Here is a 22,057-nt window from a genome sequence, read left to right on the forward strand (position 1 = left end):
ACCGCGCGCACACCGATCCGAAAATACTATTTAGGATTTTAAATATGGCTGCGGTGCTGGAAGCTTATTTAGCTGGGAGTATATCTTCTAAAAGTTTAGTTTCATGGTTATTGTCAACCGATACCGATGTTTCGGTAAGAACACCTTGTATGGTTTGATAAGGGTTCAATAATAAAATATATTCACAATAATTATGAAATAATCTTTGCCAAAAATTGTTAAACGTGGTTCAGCTATCGGAATTCTATTGTCCGGAAATTGGACAAATGAGTAAGAAATGGACCTCCATCCATGGGATGGATGATAAAAACACTTGATTCAATGAGTTTGAATGCGTTCAAATAAATTGTGTATTTTATTGAACCATTTACCGACAAGTTAAAGCCATTGCCATTGGACACTTTCGGTAAACAGTGTTGCCAAAGGCCCACACTTCGTTTATCACAACACAACATATTTATAAATAATAATAATATATAAAATAACATTAACAAACCTGTGAAAATTTTATAAAAATTTAAGCTCAATCGGTAATCAGGGTCGGGAGAACATAACAGGAAAACCTAGCCCACCTTGTTGAGCTGTTATGGTGACAGTGATGAGACCGATGTTAAAAGCGCAGCCATTTTAACAGCTCAACAAGGTGGGCTAGGGAAAACCCACCCTTGTTTCCGCACGTTTAGCCGTGTCATGACATGTGTTTAAAAGTTAAGTTAATCCCTAATTCGTAGTTGCGATAACCTAACCCTCCTCCCGATGGCCGCCAGGCTGGAGGGTTACGAGATTCTTTTGATTGGCAAATGACAATTGAAGTATAATTTTGACAACTAGTCACCAGATTTGCCCCATTTTTACCACTTTCAAAAATCATGACACAAATTCTAAGGTAAGGGCATGAACTTAATCCTCAATATCTTATGAACACTTAAAACACCATTGAGAAAATATTTTTGAAGAAAAAGGATAAAAACTTACCAGATCCCGGAGCGAATTCCCAGGTTTATATTTTGAACTTGTCGCATCGCTTTGTAAAGTAAACGCTTTGTTTTGTTGTTGGACTAAACCATTCTGTGAAAGGGGTGTTACAAGGCAGTGCATTGCTCACCGCCGTTCACTCATCATAGCATGGCGCGCACGCGCTGCAGCACTGCAACATTGTCCAACAACAAAATAAAGCGTTTGCAAAGCTGTGTTAACGCTGTGGTGCAGTCAAGATATGGTGACCAAGAAGATTTGTATGTATATACATACGCACGCCAGCAGACAACTGTGAAAAACGTTAGGAGCTGAATTATTTCTCGAAAGTGGCGGATCTGTGAGGAATATATGACGACCAAAACCCTCTGCAGAAAAATGTATGCTGCAAAAATGAATGTGAATCTGTTGAAATTAGTGGCTTCTTGCAGGGAAGATTTAAATTATGAAGGTTTGAAAATGTTCTGCCCCAGAAATACAAATAGCCCTAATATGTAGGACTATGTATCTGTGTACAGAGGAAGAGTCCTATATAGGGCTAAGGACAGGGGTACTGAGGTTAATAAAAACGAGAGATGACACTGCTTTGTGACTGTGAGTGGTTGACAGTCATTATGACAGTGTACTGTAGCCTATTACCTTGGCAGCCAGTGGTCTCTGAACAATTGTTCAAAAGCAAGAAAGATCAGCTTGTTGAAGTTGGGGAAAAGTTTCTGTATTTAGGCCTAACGCCACCACTTTTTCATTCGATATAAAATAATAGATAGTATCTAATTAACCTCAATGAGAGATATCCATTTTTGTAAAAGTGAGGCAAAAAGTGGTGGCGTGCATAATATGGAAAGTTATCCGAAGTTGGTGGTACAAAACTGATTTTTTCGTGCCCAATGACAGGTCCAAAAAATAAATGCTTTTGTCAAATTTCCTTAATAAATTTATTAGAAATTTATTATATCATTTTAGAAATTTATTATATCATTATTAATAACTATAATAATATTCAACACTAGTAGCAGATCTGCAATGACAAGCCCACAGTACGGTGGAGACTGTGACCGCTTTTGCCTACACAATTTACCTAATAATATTGTTAATTGTAGATGATAATCCCTGCTGTTTTCTACAGAATTATTGATCGGTAATGTTATAACAGATTTGTTCTGTTTTGTCTCAGGCTCTGACAGAAATCAACCTATTCAATGACAGATCCCTTCGTGTTGAATTTCTGCCGTTCTTCATCAACTATCTTCGCGATCAGACAGCCCACCTTATTTGTCATGGAGCATCCTCTGGAGCCTCTCCAGCTAAGACCCCGGCCAGTGCTCAGAAGTTTCGCCGAGCAAGCCTGCAACGCCAAAACTCCACAGACCTCCCAAAGCACCAAGAATCAGGCGTCAGGAGCAATCATCAGCGAGTAAATCGGACCAAGCTATTTAGCCCGAGCCCTCTGAGATCAGACGGAACTGAAGTACTACAAACTCCTAAATCAGAAGCTTCTGAAGATGGGAGTCCTCTCAGTAACTCAACAGAGTCGCCATCTTGGAATCAGGGAGGACAGTTCTATCGGAAGTCACAGCATGATGAGTATTCTGGAAAGGCTAAGAAGGTCTCTCCATCTGTCCACAAAAAGGACGAGCAGATAACACTCGGTCAGTACATCACACCAGATAGATTCAGTCAACCAAAGGGAAGGAGACGAAGTGACCAGCATCATCTAAAAGAAGGCACTCAGCACAAGACCCCTGTCGCTACCAAGCACCGATCAGGTGGTAAGAATAAGACATCCTACAGTGACGGTTCCTTGAAGTCCAAGTCTAAACCAGTTTGCAGGGAAGTTGCCGCTCCTGAATTCTCGCTAAATGATGCCATGGATTTCCCTGCAGTCGGAATTGCATCCAAAATCAAAGACATTCCGACAAAAAGAATCACGCCAACAGCTGTGTCTAGTAGTCACCAGAAATCAATCTCCAAAGGCAAGCTTTTCAGTTCACCTGGACAACCAACCTTTTCAAACCCGGCATTTCAGGCTGGATTTTCTGCACCAGGAAATTCAACAAATACAGGCGGTCCTATACAGACCAATCAAGGTTTGGACAAGGAGAGGGAGCTCCTAAGACTCGAGCGTCGCAAGCAACAAGCAAGTCTAACCAACACTCAAGAATCATCGGTAAATAATGCTGCTCCATGTCCTTCCACAGCGCAACCACAAACTCCAACTAAAACTTCACCTAACTTTGCCTTTACCTACACTACTGAGGTGACCAAAGCATCCAGAGAGGGCGTAACATACCAAGATCATCTGGAGAAGCTTGCTGAACTTTACTCAGCATGTATTAAAGGTAAACAAATCAAATTTAATGTGAAACAAAATTGTTTTAAAATTATTTATACACGCCCATTTTCTTGTGTTTCTGCATGCATACTTCAGAAAGCTTAAAAGAAGTCCTATTTGTTGAAAGGTGGTCACATAGATACTCTGGCAGCTCAGGGCTGCATACTCTCCAGGGAACTGAGAAAGATTAAAGGAATATTAGTGGCACAATGACCAGGGCAACAATATAAAGCGCATTGTTAAATGCACTATGAAAGAACGAATAATTATTATTACTAATCCCGAATCTTTGCTTCCAGATTGCCTGATGCCCAACCTGACAATGGAGCTATACTTCTTAGTTCATCTACTGACAGCCAGAGGTAGTGTGTCGTCCACGGAGGGCATCAATGATCGGTGCGACCCAGAGGATATTAACTATCTCTGCTCTCTGCACAATTGTGTCTACTTTGCTGTGCAAGTCCTTCACCAGCAAATGTGGTATGTCTTCTTCCTGCGATATCTTAGGGCACTGGCCATGCACATTAGTGAACCAATTCATCATCACAACAACCTTGATTGCACCATTTTGGGAGTCAATGTCGCCATATGTAATCAAGTGTAAAGCACATTTTAGGCAATGAAGCACTTACACTCTTGCGATATTTTTATGTGCATTTTGCCTAGCAAATCTAGAGTTTGAAATTTATAGTGGGCAAGCTTTCAGATCGAAACTCAACAACGTGTTGGATAATTTCCAATTCTACTTTTTATTGGTTAACACACGATTTCTTCATCAGGTTGCTTGTGTTCCTGGATAAGACGACTCTTAAGTTGTTAGCTGAGGTTCCTCACTTGTCAGAGTTCAGTCCAACTCTTAGACCTGAGCTTGAGAAGGCGATAGACGGAGGGACGTCAAGACCGGTGGTTGTGACCTCTAAGTCTCCAGTCCAGGCAGTACCCTTCATGGCCGACACAGATAACAGACGAAACTTTCCTAGCGATGTGTCTTTCCATAGCTTTAGAAAGCAAAGGTTAGGACTGTGTGCTTGAAATATATCTCCAGGACCCTGATAATACTATACTGCCCGGGATGTTGACCTGGGCCCAATTTTTATAAAGCTGTTTAGCAGAACATTCTGCTCAGCAAATATCTTTGCCAAGCAAGAAATGAGGGTACCGGCCACAGCAATGGTAACTGTATGGTATTTTGGCCGCTAAACTACTTTTCTTAAGGCAAGATTTTGCTTGTGCTGAGCAAGTTTTTGTGCTTACTTGCTTAGTGAAATTAGGCCCATGTTAATTTGTTTGCAAAAAGATTGACCTTATACATTCCGGGGAGTTTCCCGGCTGGCAAGATACTGCACTGTCGATGTAAGAAGTTTATATCAAATTCAAATACAAACTCATTTATTGCACACCCCTAGTTCTCATAATTGGCTACCAATGCTGGTTGTGCAAGCAAAGAATACAAATTGAAATACAATGAGGGCTACTCAAGAGAACAAAACATTTCTTGCGTTTCTTGCTCATCTGTCGTCGATTAAAACATTGGTACAAAAATGATGACTATCTGTTTCTTTTTCTTTTGCAGGGATAAGTTTTATGAGTTTGTTCGAGAATGGATGGATTATCATAATTTGCCCGAATGGAATATGAAAACAGTTATGGCCAAGAAAATCAGGTAATATACAACATATTTTTTTACCTTTCTGCTTTAGTTGCTATGGTTAACCCTGAAGCCAATATTCCTAATAGCACCCAGCACTAAGGACGTCACTTTTGTTAAAATACCCGGCTGTCAGAAAAACATGCCTTACCACCTACGTGATCACTGCATCATCGACGCGCCAAAATGTAGTTAGTCGAGTAAACATACAACTTGGACGCTCGTGCGTCTTAGTGAAATTTGACACTTTTGTCTGAGATCCGTCTGAGCTCCAGCTACTTGGCTTCTATTTTTTGCATTAGTTAGAAATGCTTTTTTTTATTGAATCATGGAATAGGAATGAAGCCCTGCTAAGAATTCCATTCCCTGTTATCACTATTGTTAACATTGACTCTGTGTTATTTCCAGGGAGTTGGTGCAGCAGATTGTAGAGGTAGCCAACTGCACACACTTTGCTAGACTCTTTCGTTCTCAACTCACACGAGTAAGTAAGGGGAGAATTTATGAGTTTCCATTTAAGGCATACTAACATTTTGGAAACATTTGATTGTTTTTTACATCCTATAAAACGTAGATGTATACAACAAAACTAAACTAACCTGTAAACATTTCATGATCTCGTTTTTGAGATGACGCCGTCAATCTGGAGCGTTTGTTCAATCACCTCGAGAACCTTATTGGTAGATATGTACGCTATATACAGGGATGAGATTGTTCAGTCTTTTGGCTGAATTCAGCCCTGGTGAAGAAATTTTTTTTCCCACAAATAAAGAAATCCTGCTCATTTGTCTACTTCTCTGGTGCTTTGGATACTGTTTCTAAAAGCTCCTTGGAATCTATAACCCCAGGGGTTACCAAACAGTAGAAATGCCAACATTTCGACATTCCTTTGAATTTGTATCCAAGTTTCAGACTTTTTCGTTAGTAATGACTCTCACCCCTGTATATAAGACTATTATCATAAGAATGTTTAACAGGTGTATTAAAAATATTTAATGTAACTACATCCCTGTTTGTTCTTAGATGTGCCAAGGAGATCATTTATTATCAGACAATGATGACAGCAAAGATCGAGGATTCCTAGGTGAACTAAAAAAGACAAACCCAGAGAGATTTAAACGGTAAGAGTAACCATTGGGATTCGATTTGTGTTTGTACTCATGGATTGTCTACTGTGACATGAGTGTAATTTTATCTAACTGGATGTTAAACTTAATCATCAGTGGCTATTGCTTTAAAATCAAAATGGCATTTTGAAATGGTTCCCAGTTTAGGCCTGGAATTGCATGGATGGTCTCCATTGCCCTGGTCTTGGCCTTAGTGCCCCTTCAAAAGTTTCCCATAGTCTAACAAAATTTCAAATGGAAGTGCCCTCAGGTGATCTCCTTTTAGGTCAGTATTCTGAAAAATGTTCCGTGCCCAGCCACAGTATTTTTTTTTCCCGAAATTTGTGGAGGTTGTCAAATAATCGTTTTTCTTTGAAAATGTTGTTGCCACAATAAAACCTTGACTCGATAAAGGAAATGATTTTCCAAAAGGAAATACAGCAAAGGTTCTTCTAATAAGCACGAATGTTGTTGTGTGAAAAAATACGAGTAGGCATGCATAGTTATTCACAGATACTCGGTTGAGGTTTGTGTTTCACAGAACCTCGATTGTGTTTCCTGACGAAGTTCCTCAGTTAAGGAACTTCATTTCTGGATTGTTATCTGTGGACAGTAGGATTTATTCTGGCAAGTTTTGTTGTGATTCTTTTGTGTTTAGACTTGAAGAGCGATTCTTCACTCCGACGACATCTGGAGGTCCGAGTCCTCGCCCAGGATTTCATGGATGCCAGGATTTCTTCAAGGAGTTTATTTTAGCTGCTGACAGGTAAACTTCAAACTCATCCTAAAATATAGAACTAGCTCGCTGCAATTTTCAAAAAGAAAGTTGGACTGAAGACAAAATGTGATTGAAATTAGGAGTGGGGAAAAACAAAAATGCTGACTGCGAACTGCCTTCCTTACCAAACGATCGGCGCTAAAAAAATAAAAAAAATAAAAAAAGCCTTATATAAGCCTAGCAACAACAATGTACAACTTCAACTTCAATAATGTAAAATAAGCCTAGTACATGCTAACAATGCACCTAAGAGCACAATAAACCTCAACATTTTCTAGGGTACCATTGTGGGTCTCGTGTCCCATGCGTTTCGGCTGCCTCGCTCCGCACTTGCAATGTGCCTTTGAAAATTTTCCTCTTTTTTTTCAACGGCCAGTTGCATGCCTGCTAAGTACAACAAGTGGAACACTTCGTCTCGGTAAAATTATCAAGAACCAGGCCTCGGCGGATTTAAACCACTAGTTGAAAACCTCTTCACCACACAATGATTCCCTTAATAACACATGTCTTCATGTGTTTTTGTTACCATCTATTCTGCAAGTTGTTGTAGGCAGTTGCGTTGAAGTGATTTGTTTGTCTTCCTTCCTTTTCAGCTTTCTGCTCAATCAGCATCTCATGGACAACTTCTCAAACAAAATCTTAGAGGTAAAGTTATTGCTGCTGCTGTTCACCACACTCCCCCACCCCCCTCCCACCACAAAAAGCAATCATGGTGCAGTCATCGATTTAACTTTTCCAAAATACAATGATGTATAATTCCTTGAAAGTATTAATAACAAATTTATTTGCATGTAATTATTTTAACAAATATGCTTAGCCATGATAAGATTCTTAAAGGAACACGTTGCCTTGGATCGGACGAGTTGGTCTGTAAAAAGCATTTGTAATTGTTTGTTATAAAATGCATATAGTTGGAAAGATGTTTTAAAAGAAGAATATCCACACAAGTTTGCCTCGAAATTGCATGGTTTTCCTTCTACTTTGCGAACTAACACGGTCGGCCATTTATGGGAGTCAAAAACTTCACTCCCATGAATGGCTGACCATTTTTGTCAACAAGGGAAAAGGAAAACTGTGCAATTTTGAGGCGTGTTTGTGTGGATCATTGTACTCTACTTTTACAACATCTTTCTACCCATATGCATTTTATAACAAACGGTTACATACGCTTTTCAAAGACTCGACCAATCCAAGGCATCGTGTTCCTTTAAGTAGTAATTGGTATTTTCTTACTACAGCTGAATGAGATGCAGTTTGGACTTACTGACCAGGATGGGGATACAGATTCCAATGGTGTTGATGATGTAAGTCCTCCTCTCCTCCCTCAACCTTTACGCCTTAACCCTCGACCCAACCCTCAAGTCCTCACCCCTTAACCCCAAACTCCTACCCATCAACCCCAGACATTAACCCCAAACCTCTCCCTATCGCGCTCAACCCCACCATTGAATCTTCACCCTTGAACCCCAAACCCAAAAAACTAAACCCCAACCTCAATGCCCTACAAGATCCTCATACTCGGCCCCACCCTAAAATCCTCACCCTTTATTTGATTATTTATTTATTACCCTTCAACCATCATCAAACCTCCAAACTCCCACCCATCAACCCCAGACCTCAATCCCCTACAAACCCCTCATTACTCATCCCCTACCCTCGGATCCTCACCCCTCAACCACCAAACCTCCCCACTTCCACCCCTCAGCCCCTCGACCCCAAACCCTCAAACTTCCACCCCTCAACCCCCATGAATCAATCTCAAATTCCAGACCCTCAAAGTGGAAACCCTCAACCTCAGACCCTCAAATCTACCCCAATTACAGTGGACTAGTATCCTATTTTTCTGCATCTTTCCTTTTTTCTTTTCTTCAGGAGGCAATAGGTAGTTTCAGCATTACCCTCCAGGCCCTTGACCCCAAACCCTCAAACTCCCACCCCTCAACCCCCATGAATCAATCTCAAATTCCAGACCCTCAAAGTGGAAACCCTCAACCTCAGACCCTCAAATCTACCCCAATTACAGTGGACTAAGTTATCCTGTTTTTCTGCATCTTTTTTTCTTTTCTTCAGGAGGCAATAGGTAGTTTCAGCATTACCCTCCAGGCCCTTGACCCCAAACCCTCAAACTCCCACCCCTCAACCCCCACAAATCAATCTCAAACTCCAGACCCTCAAGTGGCAACCCTAAACCTAAGACCCTCAAATCTACGGCAATCACAGCGGACTAGTTTCCTTGTTTTCTGCATCTTTCTTTCTTTTTTTTTCTTCAGGAGGCAATAGGTAGTTTCAGCGTTACACTCCAGGCTGCCCGGGTTCTAGCCAAGTTCCTTGGCTTCTTGGTGTTCTTACCTTATCAGAGAGGAGGCAATCTACCAGACTCTGTTCAAGCTGATATGATTTCAATTAGAAACAAGGTACTGTGACCATTAATGCTGTACTTTCTGTGCTTGTGTCATGAAGGTTTGTTCTGTATCTACACATGAATGATTTAACAACTGTAAATGTATGTCAATAGTTGATCTCTCTCTTCTCACAGTGTTCCCCCCCCTACCCTGGACCTGATCAGCAGTCTACATACTTCATGTCAGCAGCATCAGTTTAGCCAAAGACACCAGGGGTTAGAGTTCAATATTGTCTATTTATCAGGGTCACCTGTTCCCCATTAAATCTAAAACCTAATGATTCATCTTGTTGATCTCTCTCCACACAGTGTTCCCCCCTCTGGACCTGCTAAGAAGCTTATGTACTTCATTTCAGCAGAATCGGTTCTAATGTGTCTACCCATCAGGGTAACGAGTCAGTCATTAGTTCCAGTCACTAGTTATTCATTCCATTGATCTCTCTCTACAGTTTTCCCCTCCTCTGGACCTGCTAAGCAGTCTACGTACATACTTCATGTCAGCAGTATCGGTTGGTCATGACCATACAGTCTAGGGGGTTAGAGTTCAATGCGTCTTACCATTGGGGTAACGTGTCAGTCATTAATTCCAGTCAACTAATCTATTCCATTGATCTATCTCCACACAGTGTTCCCCCTCCCCCTCTGGACCTGCTAAGCAGTCTACGTTCTTCATGTCAGCAGCATCGGTTAATAGCCAAAGACACCAGGGGTTAGGGTTCAATATTGTCCACCCATAAGGTTAACGTGTCGGTCGCTAATTCCAATCACTAATCATCCATTAATCTATCTCTTTCTTCACAGTGTTCCCCTCCTCTGGACCTGCTAAGCAGCTTACGTTCTTCATGTCAGCAGCATCGGTTAGTCATGACCATACCCTGGGTAGTGGAGTATCTTAGCATGATGGATCCTGAAGCTGCTCAGCTGGATTCACTCCAGGTGCTTCTAAGACTCTTAGTCCAGGTTTACAGGTCAGTTTCGCTTTGTTTTTATTAAGTAGTATTTGAAACCTTGCATAGTGGAAATATGATTAAAGTAAGGTTTTTGGTTACACCATGTAATGATAATCTCTAAATGAGTTGGGGTGGTTCTGAAAAGAACCCTTGGCTTCAACTTGATCAGTATGGTCTGATCGTCTTTTGGAGAGAAAGAACCACCCTGACTCATTTAGAGATTAACATTACATGGAGTTAATATAAAAGATAATGAATTAATATATATTGTTAAATTTCCTTAATACTCCTCTTACATAAACTTCAACATACTGAGAGAGGGCGTAATATGCAGCCAATCCAGCAAACATCTTGCATTCAGGCAACTCACGTTTTCTTTCACTATAATGGCTGCCAGTGTATGCTTGGACCGGTTTCAATCAGTATCCTTTTCACGCCGATCATGTGCATTGGGACTTGCATATGAGCTATTCAAACAACCCTAGTTTTCCTGTTTACAGAACTGTTTCTAAAAAGCTGTGTGTGGACTCCACCAACTACAACATGCTACTGGTTCTCCTTTTACTTGGGTGGCTGTTTGAGGTGAGATTTCTTGAAGATAAGACATGGCGTGCCATGGCTGAGCGGTTAACAGCACCGGATTCAAGCTCTGGTGTTTGATCAGCAGAGTGTGGGTTTGAATCCTGGTTGTGACACTTGCTTCGTAAAATTGGGGAGGTAGTGTTTTCTGCTCTACTGGCCAGACTTAGGACTGATGGGGTAACCCTCTTTCTCAGCCCTAGGAATTTTTTTTAGTGACTGGTACATAAACCATGATTAGTTTTGCATGTAAAAACCGCCGTCCAACATTGCGGTTACTTTTTGAAGTTTTGTTATTCAAGACAACGACATTCTCCGGTTTGAAAGTTGTATAGTAATCAATTACACAATTATTCAAAGGTTTACATCTATTACATCTTGATAGTAGACTAAAAAATTGTTTAATTCTGTGGTAGGTACCCGGTATGCCAGCCTCCATGTACTTTACAAGCTTTGCTGATGACTTCATCAATGATGACACCATAATGCAGTCAGCATCTCCCAACACACCCCTCGATGAATTGTGTCTCGTAGATCAGCAACTACTCTATCTTTGCTGTCCGTACCTAGGTAAGAAACGCCCTCTATCAACTATGGAGTGCCATAGACCTTTTCGCAAATACTGGGGCGCGCGCGTAAAGCTTGGAATTAGGTGCATTGTGGTCTAGCTGGTAGCAAAATTTGATTCATATCTATCCCACAATGCACCTCATTCAACAGTCTGCGCTTGCGCATTGGTATTTGCGATAAGGTCTATTGCAAAAGTGTATGTTTTTGATAAATTGGGTTTGTTCTTTTGTGTCTTTTGTTTTTATTTCTTCTATGGTTGCCTTGTCAGTTGGTTTAAATTCTTTACATAGGTAGGGTGAGAGGTCTCTGTCACCTGAAAAGATCAAAACATTAGCATTGCCAGCAGGGTTAGGTGTATGTAATAAGTAACTTTTAATTATCTTTTGGCCGATTCAGGCACAGTTGGTTGTATCCCAAGGAAAAATCAAACACTTATGATCTCTGGCTGTGCTCCGTTGTCAATCTTGGTTGATGTGGCTTACTGCCAAAGGTGTCCTTGCATGCCTGCTTTTTGTAATCACGTCCTTCGAAATTCAGCTTCTCAGCTGTGAGTAAGGATGACTAGCCTCCCAACATATTATAATTATCATGGTTTTTGTTTGTAAACTAGAACGGAAGGAATCCACTCATAAAAGAACCATTCACATATTACATGTATTACCGGCCTGGAATTTCATTTTTGAACATGTTGAAAGGGCCAGGCCGTTTTAATTTTGCAAATGGCACTTCCATAAGAAAATCTTCAAGTGAATGGGAAACTGTTGAAGGGGCACCAAGGTCAATACCAGAGGCAACATGGCCTCCTTGGCCTCCAGGTAATTCTAGGCCTTAAATTATTCTTTCATAAATAACTCAGACAGTTTCGCTATTCTTAATGGTGGAGAGCACGTCACGTGGGGTGTTTAAACCTTTGATAATGACCAGTGTTTATAACCGATTGTGAGCGGATACTCCGCGCTAGTGTTGGTGCAAGACGTTTCTTGTTACGGGCGATGCGGGCGCTGTCGGTAAGTTGGCCGCGCTGTGTGTGAAAGGAAAACGAGAACATGTTGCACCAAGACTATACGTGCATGAGCACGAACGCAGCAAGAAACTGTTGGAAATAGGCATCTCGGTCATAACAATGCAACACACGGACATCATACATGTACATGTACACACGGACACACGGACGTCGTACATGTACATGTACATACAGAGCTCAAGCACGTCGGAAACGGATAAGTTTTACAGATAAAGGCCCTCGGCTCGGGCCTTTATAACACGGCAACGATCCTGCCGGTTCTAAACGGCCGTGAAAGAACTCGTCGCTGCACTTTTATTCTCTTATTAATGCAATCATGGCAATGGGTGTCTTTTTGGTTCATGTTGCAGGTGACATACGGGTGTTGCTTACAGATGCATCACTTGGGTTTGGTTCCAAGACCACACCCATGAAGAAGATCACACCAATCTGGGCTGGTACTCCGCCCAAACCTATTCAGACAAGTCAACAATTACAGGTACGTCTAAAGGCTAAAGGCTCATCAGTTATTTCTAAGCAAACCATTTCCCCTATGTTTGCAGTGATTAGAATCAATAATTGTACTTGAAAACCCTGTGAAATTAATATCTTCTATAAAACAAGTTGTGGCTCTGAGATAAAGCAAGGATGGAGATATTTGTGGATCTTATTTGGTGTTTGATAAGGAGACTTCGATTAAAAACACAAAATTAAACTAATTTCCATTTTTGCTTTGTCTAAAGAATAAAAATAAAATAAGCAATTTGTGGTTCTCAGGACCACCACAACACATTAAAAAAAAGCTGCCCTGCAATAACCTTGTTTTCTCATCATTTAAAGTTTCCAATCCTATAATTATTTAGTGTTTACATATATTCTTTACTTTGCTTTGCCAAAATCCTTCTACAGCAAGAACTTGAGAAAAACTTCTTTGACAACCACTCCCCGTCGCTGAAGAAAACAGTAGACTTTGTCAGCTCTAGGCTGTATTCTAACTGCATTAAACACATCGACGCTAAGATCGTCTTGGCGTCACGGAGGACGGTCGTAGAGTTGTTGGACTCGGAGATCAAGTCAGAGGAAATTGGGACAGTGAAAGAGGACTGGACGGATAAAATGAAAAGCGCCCTCTTGAGGCTAGTGAAGGCAAAGACGAAGGAGGTTATAGTCGCAACGAGGAGGGAAGCTGAAGAGCAGGCTAAACAGTGAGTACCTAAGGATTGATTTTGCTGAACCAGTTAAAAAAATTGTCACAATGATTTGATACAAAACTTAAAGGTTTTTTGTCAGAGCTATTTGTTTTTAATTAAGACGCTGCCAGTGATGTTTCTCTCGTGAATATTGACACTGCCTTAATAATTATCCTCTAAATTTGTTTTTCAACAGATCCACTTATTATCCAGAAATAAATGTGACTCTTCTAAAAAACCAGGACGGTTCTTCCTTCCAAAACTCAAAACTTGATTTATTTGCACATTCCATATAGATGAAAATATTAGCTTTCAAATAACACCTTATATTAGGGTTGATTAGGCAAGTACATTCTTCAACCTGTACACAGTTTAAGACGATGCACATTGATATAAAAGTACAGGAATGTGCACAAAGTTCCTGACAAAACAGGGACAAAAAAGGTGTTTATCTGAAAACAATGTAATAGAGTTGTTACAAAGTTGTGGTGAATTTATAGAAAACTAGACGAGTTAATGTGCCCATTCAAAAAACAATGATGTACTTCTCCTTGACGTTATTTTGTTCTTTTGTTTCTAGATTTGTGAGGGAGAGAAGCAAGAAGTCATTGTCTCTCCTCCTGCCTCAAGAAACTTGTGAACAAGTCTTAGAAGCCGCTGCTGGCATTACAACTAGGCTGGCCATGGAGAGGGCTAAACGATGGTGCAATGAACAAATACCAGGTGGGAATACTTATTACTGAGTGATCCCAGTTGGGCAGCTTTATTCCAGTTGGGATAGGGTCACTGAATACTCACTGACACCACTTGGGTAGCTTTACACCAATTAGTCTCTGAATACCCCCATGACACCACTTGGGTAGCTATACGTCAGTTGGGATATTTCACTTAATACTTACTGACACCACTTGGGTTGATTTACATCAGTTGGGATATGGTCACTGAATTCTCAGTGACACCACTTGGGTTGATTTACATCAGTTGGGATATGGTCACTGAATACTCACTGACACCACTTGGGTAGCTTTTCATAAGTTGGGATAGGGTCTTATAATTCTAACCTCCTTATTGAGCCTGTTTCCAATCATTCATTGGGAGACTGATCTTTCTCACATGCTTTGCTATGACTATGGACTCAAGTATTCGAGCAATTTTTTTTTTGTCTGTGTTTTTTTTTAATTTGTATTGCTTTCATGCATTGTATTCAAGATTTTCTAACCTTTGGCTTAAGTTTCCATTTTAATTATTGTACATGTCTTTGTTATTGTTTGTTTTGTGTGCTTTATAAGTTTGCATATACATGTATTATTTCATCTTATCTTAGCATGCAGAAGAAAGATCATATTATTTTCCTTTGTGCCAGTAACTCCTTGAGTCGGGCTACATCCCAAAGCCTTAGATCTCAAGTTCTGTAAATTGTTGAAATGTGTTTCGGGAAATAAATGTGACTTTAATTGAATTGAATTAAAGGGTCTTCTGCAAGATCCTCGCTGTTCCCAACAAATTATATTTATTATTTGTAATGTTCCTTACAGTTCTGTCATTGTTCTAGGAAAAACACACAATGACAATTGTTTTGTTTTTGTCAGGTACCTTGTGCACATTCCTAGAGTCATCTTTTGGTAACTTGGCGTTCAGAGTCATTTTTAAATCAGGATTAATGACAGTTCTTGGGCCAGATGTTTAATTTTCTGACAAATATTAGGAATGCTGATAGCCTTGATGTTTTTAATCCATTTTTAAGACATATCTTAAAAAAAAAACATTTTACTACCGTAACTGAGTGTTTTTTTGATATTATTGTTGCGCACCTAAGTACATTTTATATAATTATCTACTGTATGAATGCCTTTTTACTGTATGGGGAGGGGAGTTCTGTAAGGGTCTTGTGTTATTATTTTATGGATTGTAGTATTTCCTAGTGCTTGACAAATTTTTGTGTGTTTATTTTGTGATTTTATGTTTTTAGCTTTTGAATCATTGCCTTTTTTGCTTTTGTTTCTTTGTTTAACAGACATGAGAATTCTCTGCGTTTTTTCGTGTTTTTTTCCCCCAGCTTTTCTGAGGCCTAAATATGACCTCTAATAGTTAGATTTGAGCTATTGTTGGTTATTTTGTTATGTGTTTTTATATATAAGCAAAACAATAATGTTAAGTAAATGATGCATGAGAGTGGTAACATTTTCTGTAAACAGGTAAATGTTGTAGTTTAAATTTAAGGGGTAAAACTATCTGTAAATAATCTTGCTAATTTCTTCCATCTCATTTATGGTGGTTTTATTCAGCCGCCATTCAGCAGGAGTTAAATACTGGCGTTGACAAAGCTATCAGGGCTGCTAAGAAAGAAGCCGTTGAGAAACCCAAGTTGATTAAACCCCTTCATCATGATAGGAACCTACTATCGCCTTCATCACTACTGCAAGGCTATAAGGTTAAATACATTCTTAGACTTTTGTTAGTGTTAAAACTTTGCTTTCTTTAATAATTTGGATGGAAATTTGCATCAGGGATACAGAATAGTAATTTTGTTTTTACCCATATACGTGTACACCGATGTGTGTTAGCACTGTATTCTCAGTACTTTTTCGAGCTCTGTGGAAGAAAAATTGATGTACTTTCTGTTTATTGTATTTTTCAATGTTTTTCTGTTTCTGAAATGATAGCATCAGTATATGATTCGTTTTCTTCTAATCCTTAAATACATCGATACAACCGTTATGTATACATGGTTTCTTGAAGTAATTTTATTTAAAACAAAAATTGTGACTTTGGGGTTTTTTTTCTTCTGTAAAATCCTTAAATGAATCGTTCACAAAGCATGACATGTCATTTGACAATTATCTTGATGATCTGACAACAATTAATAATGTTTCAGAACTTTTCTTGCCCATGGTAATCAGGCAAATGCGTAACCAAAGCCCATTGTTCATATTTGTTCATTGTTGATACTATTTTATCAGGACTTGTTGAGGCACCTACTCTCAGGAAGCCTGAAGCAAGACGTCAAACCCAAGGAGCTGGCCAGTTTGTTGGCAACAACACGGCAAGTCCTCCATGCTAGGCAGGTAAGAATACAGTCTCACTATTGAAAACATGTTGAGTAGTTAAGACTATTATTCCAATATTGGTAACAACAAACAAATGTATAAATTCTGCCGAACTGAGGCAAATATTTGAATAATGTCTGATACCCCCCCCCCCCCTCTCTTTGGTACAGGACTTGACTGTTATAGCATTGCAGATGATTCAACAGCTGTCTATTGATTTGTTAGCAGCTCTAGTGATCTTCCATCCAGACTGCCTTGATTCCTCTATAGATAGTAGAGATACAGTGGCTAGTTTACCATCAATTAAGAATGATGACGATGAAACCAGAGACTCACTAGCAGTTGAGCCAAATGGAACACCAGAAGAAAGTTCAAGTTTTAACTCAACTGAGAGTGTTACAGCAGAGAGTGAAAACCAAACTTGTTATAATGAATCGAAAAACTGTAACGGTCATAAGCCAAGGAGTGACATGCGCCTCTTGGACGTCTTCTTGGAGCTGTGGAGGGACCATTTTGAGTGCCGGGTACCAGTTCAGACATTCCTGTGCCCAAGGAACACAATGCTGATTGAAAATAGTGCAAATCCCAAGGTAGCTTTCTAAACAAAAATATAGGCACTTATTTGTCGCTTTTATAACTTGTCTCAAAACGACTGCCCCTGAACCTGAATCATTCTGTAAACTTAATCAACTCCTTAGGAGTGTGCAGATGGGAGTCGATAATAGTTTAGTGTCTCGCACCAGGTCACAAGTGTCATGACCGGGATTCGATCCACAATCAAATGTCTCCGCTATCAGACCCCAAAATCCACTTGAAATGCCAATGGAAAGGACCCAATTATTTAGTTCTTAAATCATACATTGTTGTATGGTGAAACAGAGATTTGACATTTACCCAGTCAGTTCTCCTTTGTGGTATACTTCTAAACATTATTTACATTTAGAGTAGCCATACAAAACCATCCAGATGACGAATAACATATATTTAATATCTTAAAGGCTTTCTTAAAAGACGCTGCAAGTTCCAAAACATGAGGCCATTACTCATTCTTGCATCCATACCACATTTCATTTTGGTAAACAATTTGCAAATGCTGATTGCTTCTGTCATCTTTACATTGAACACTGAATATTCTTCTCCTGTGTGTTCCCAGGTACGCTGGGACTCTTTGTCCAGTGTAACATGTAAGCTGATTGATAACAAACTGCTTGACCCAACTAGAGTCGCTGAATCTCTAACTAGACTGATGGAGTCTGAGTACTGGATGACAGAAACAATGATTGCTGCTCTGTGGACAATCATACAGTATATATCTCAAGGTTAGAGTCAAACTTCATTATGACTATTCAGGCATGCAAGTTTTCTTTGAATCGACTGATTTCCTTATTTTTTTATTGTCAGTTTTACTATTCAAAATTTTAAAATACATGTACTATACAAAATCATTGACATTTTGTATGTTCCTCTTTTTTGGTGAAGTAACAGTTGTTAGTAGAACATGCCCAATTTGTTTATCTTAGTCTTCATTGGGGTATAATACATGGGAGGGATGAGATTCATCCCCCTTTTGGCGGAATGCCGACTTTGAAAGAACGTCTTTTGCTTTAAGTTCATTTATTTCAGTACACAGTCATTAAAATATGCACGCACATATTAGTCTGGCTCTTTCCTCCATGTTCTCGGTATTATGAGGATTACAATGTCAATGTTTTGTTTCAATCGTTATCTTTTTTAGTGGAAAGCCAAGATGAGTCATCAATGGATATAGAGCCGATGTTAAACATTCTGATGTCCAGATGTCCAGAGGGGCCAGTCCTACAGCGTCTATGTGATTACATGCAACACCAAGAACGTTACAGAGCCTCAAATTTAAACTAATGATAAAGTCATGCAAAGTTGAAATCAAATAATCAATATTAAAAAAAAACATGGTTTTTGATTTTGTAATAACCGATCAGGTAGGCGTCGTGGTTTCTTTCCTCACCTTCCATCTCTAGGACCTCGGTTCGAATCACGCTTAGGGCACTATGTGGATTGGATTTTCAGTCCCTACCTGATTCCTTTGATTCTTCCCTGGATATTTATCTGGGGTTTTCCTCTCATATCTATTACTGTAACTTCCTTGTTTTCTCTCCATGGGGTTCTTGGCCAGTATAGTGATTAAGTTTACTTTTCTTAGAATCATTGGCTTCACAACCAGAATTAATCAAATAAAAAATGAACTCAAAATAATGTTGTACATGTATCTATTACACAAGGCTTATGAAGTCTGGACAAATAAATTCTGAAGTAGTTTAATGATTGAATAATTGCATTTTGGGAGTACTTAGGGTGTCGTACAGTAATTAACCATATTTCGGATCATGTTAGGGCATTTTAAACTGTGATTTTTCCTTGCAACACAATTACAGTTGTCTCTTATTTTGAGTGTTGTTTTCTTGTTTCAATGGCCAAATAAATTAGAACGAAAACAATACTGCAATTTTTTTTTCTGTTATATTGCATTTAAGTTTTTGGGGCAAATTTGGTAGTTCATGGACTACAGTGCATGGGGTTTGGTGACATAATAGGCCATGTAATGGTCCATAAATTTTGGGTATGACAGAGTAATTAATATTTTTATTAAATCAAATAATTTCTATAAATACAATTCTTTGCTGCAATTAAACACAATATCCTTATCCTTATACATGAATTTAATTTATGCGAAATTGTACTATTTCAAGAAGTTGAGCTTGCTTTAAAAGCAAAAAATCATTTATTATTCTTATGTTTAAAGAGCTATGACAGCATTTTTTTCTTCCCCCTAGTAACAATGTTTTGTTTAAGTGATGTAAATTAGATGTTAACATGTTCAACATGCAGAATTGCAAATTAAGGAGGTGATTTGGAGAGAGGAACATGATGGGACAAATCATGTGGCATTGTTCAGCCATGAAGAAATCTTGTGGCCATCGTCTGTCCGGGGGTTTGATTTGGTTGAATAGACCGATCCATTAAGCTCCGCCCCATTGTGTATTGACCAATCACAACGTAACGAAGGTCCGACAAATAAAGTCTGGCATGCATGCGCGTATGCTTGACGCGCGCAGGCAGAGTTGTGCAGAAAGGCATTGGAGAGGCTCACACATGCGTCATGGGCGGAGCCTAATGGATCGGTCTATTGGCCATTGGTTTATCACTGGCTTGGCCGATGACTGACAGTATTGGTTACGACCGCCATGAACCTGCTTGCAGCTACTATATGATAAAATTTAAGGTTAAACTCAATGAAACTAATACAGATGTCACTTTACAAAAAAAATCAGTTTATTCCTGTTCAGCTACAGGAGTTGTCATTTTTATTATTTCAACCTCTCAGCATTGTCTGTATTCATGCATATTATTATAACAATGCAAAAACAAAACCAAACAAATTAACTTACTACCAGAAAACAAAAATACAAATCCTTAATATACAAATGAGATATTCTATCCACAAATTAATTGTAGATTGGAGAAAAAAAATGCGTTTCTAATTTACATTATGTAATTGTAAAACACTGCTTTCATTCATTGTAGTTGAAACATTAAATGTGACCTTTGACCTCTATGAGAGGGCTCTGTATGAATACAGTATTAGTGTACATGAGTATAATTTGTCCGAGTCTGGCTTAAAAAAAAAAAAAATCGAAATTATTTGAAAATAACAATTTATCCTTAACAGATTGAAAATAATGCACAAGTGAGTGGTCCAACCGTGAACTACCCTCCCCCCACAAAAATATTTTTAAATAAATAAATAATGTCTTTGCCAGTCAATAAGCATTAGACAGAACTCTATGGTACTACACATCATGCGCAAATGTGTGACACAGTTTTCCGCAAGGTTACAGGTAAGACTTGTCGAACTTAAAGTGGGCAGGTGGTTGTACGTTGCGGATGCATGTAGGGATGGAAACCTAATGGACGAGGTCATGTTATGTATATAAATACATTATCCTTCACAATGGTTCTTCTTGAATGCTGTAAACATTATGTGACTACACGATGGCAAATTAAATAAGTTGCAGGCATCTTTTATAACCTGATGAAAATGGCAAACATCTGACTGCATTGTGTCTGGGTTTTTGTCCGAAGATCATTATTAAGCACAACATTAAATGATGTTGCTTCCAAACTGAATACCCTTCAAGAACCAATAATGTACCACCTCTTCTTGAGAACAAGGGGAGTTGAACCAAATGTACTTTTCCCAAAACCGATTTCTCGAATTACTTTATGATACATGTGTGTATGAACCCTGAAAACTTGTGGATTGGAAACAGTGCATAGATGCTTTTGAAAAGCTAATGATGTACAACTCATGAGATCGTTTTTCTTGGAAAACTAAGCATCGGAATAATAATAATAATAATTATAATAATAATAATAATAATAATAATAATAAGACTTGTAATACACCCAGCAGGTGTTCAAGGAATGAAGGTGCTATGAACAAAAAGTTTGTTTAATGAAAAAAAAATGTTTAATGTAAATAAATTAATGTAAATTTCAAACTTCAAACTATAGAAACAAGACAAACACAAAGAAAAAATGTGCATCAGTTTCAATAATAAACAAAATGTACAATAATCAACTGCGGACTTAATTAATCTTAAGCAATCAAAGCATTTACTGAATTAAATTAACTTAACAAAATAAATATGTATCTCTTGCAACCAACCATCCATGGCAGATAAGCTAGGTTATTATTTGTACAATTCAAAGCCATCGTTGTCTTACTCAAATCTTTACAAATTGGTGAATGGTTAATTTCACCTTACGAATGAATTATTGTATATACTCAAATTCTTTGCACCATTCAGTTAAATTAAAACATTTACAAATCTTGGAGCCTATTATTGGGATATTTGACTACGTCCCTTCTACAGGTTATAGCAACCATGACTGGACAATCGGGGCACAAGTCACCATTTACATGACCTGACAAATTGGGTGGTTTCATATCCCTGGTAACCAAAGCCAGTAAGCAACCATTACTGAACAATCAGAACACCAGTCACACAGTGAACATGAGATGGCAATTTGGCTGGTTCCCAAACAGGCAATGGAAGCAATTGCCTCCCATTAGCTGTTGCCCTTTGAAAGGTTCCACTACAAAGTTGTATTACCCTTGAGTGGTGTGGGTGCAGTGGTGTGGGTGCAGTGGTGTGGGTGCAGTGGTGTGGGTGCAGTGGTGTGGGTGCAGTGGTGTGGGTGCAGTGGTGTGGGTGCAGTGGTGTGGGTGCAGTGGTGTGGGTGCAGTGGTGTGGGTGCAGTGGTGTGGGTGCAGTGGTGTGGGTGCAGTGGTGTGGGTGCAGTGGTGTGGGTGCAGTGGTGTGGGTGCAGTGGTGTGGGTGCAGTGGTGTGGGTGCAGTGGTGTGGGTGCAGTGGTGTGGGTGCAGTGGTGTGGGTGCAGTGGTGTGGGTGCAGTGGTGTGGGTGCAGTGGTGTGGGT

At 39.3% G+C, this 22,057-nt stretch overlaps 1 protein-coding gene across 1 annotated transcript; it reads left to right on the plus strand.

Moving 5' to 3' along the window:
* Positions 1–43: 43 nt before the first annotated feature.
* On the plus strand, positions 44–21,791 carry LOC139935217 (codanin-1-like). Its single transcript, XM_071929714.1, has 22 exons — positions 44–134; positions 2,150–3,314; positions 3,607–3,787; positions 4,087–4,320; positions 4,881–4,970; positions 5,364–5,439; positions 5,979–6,076; positions 6,720–6,827; positions 7,433–7,484; positions 8,078–8,143; positions 9,110–9,253; positions 10,042–10,208; positions 10,691–10,772; positions 11,186–11,339; positions 12,714–12,841; positions 13,252–13,547; positions 14,113–14,255; positions 15,818–15,963; positions 16,493–16,597; positions 16,750–17,169; positions 17,733–17,898; positions 18,315–21,791. Exons 1-22 carry the CDS (start codon positions 45–47, stop codon positions 18,455–18,457), a joined length of 4,254 nt encoding a protein of 1,417 aa, XP_071785815.1. The 5' UTR covers position 44; the 3' UTR covers positions 18,458–21,791.
* The last annotated feature ends 266 nt before the right edge of the window (positions 21,792–22,057 follow it).

This window comes from Asterias amurensis, chromosome 1 (genome assembly GCF_032118995.1).
Source record: "Asterias amurensis chromosome 1, ASM3211899v1".
NCBI lineage: Eukaryota > Metazoa > Echinodermata > Asteroidea > Forcipulatida > Asteriidae > Asterias > Asterias amurensis.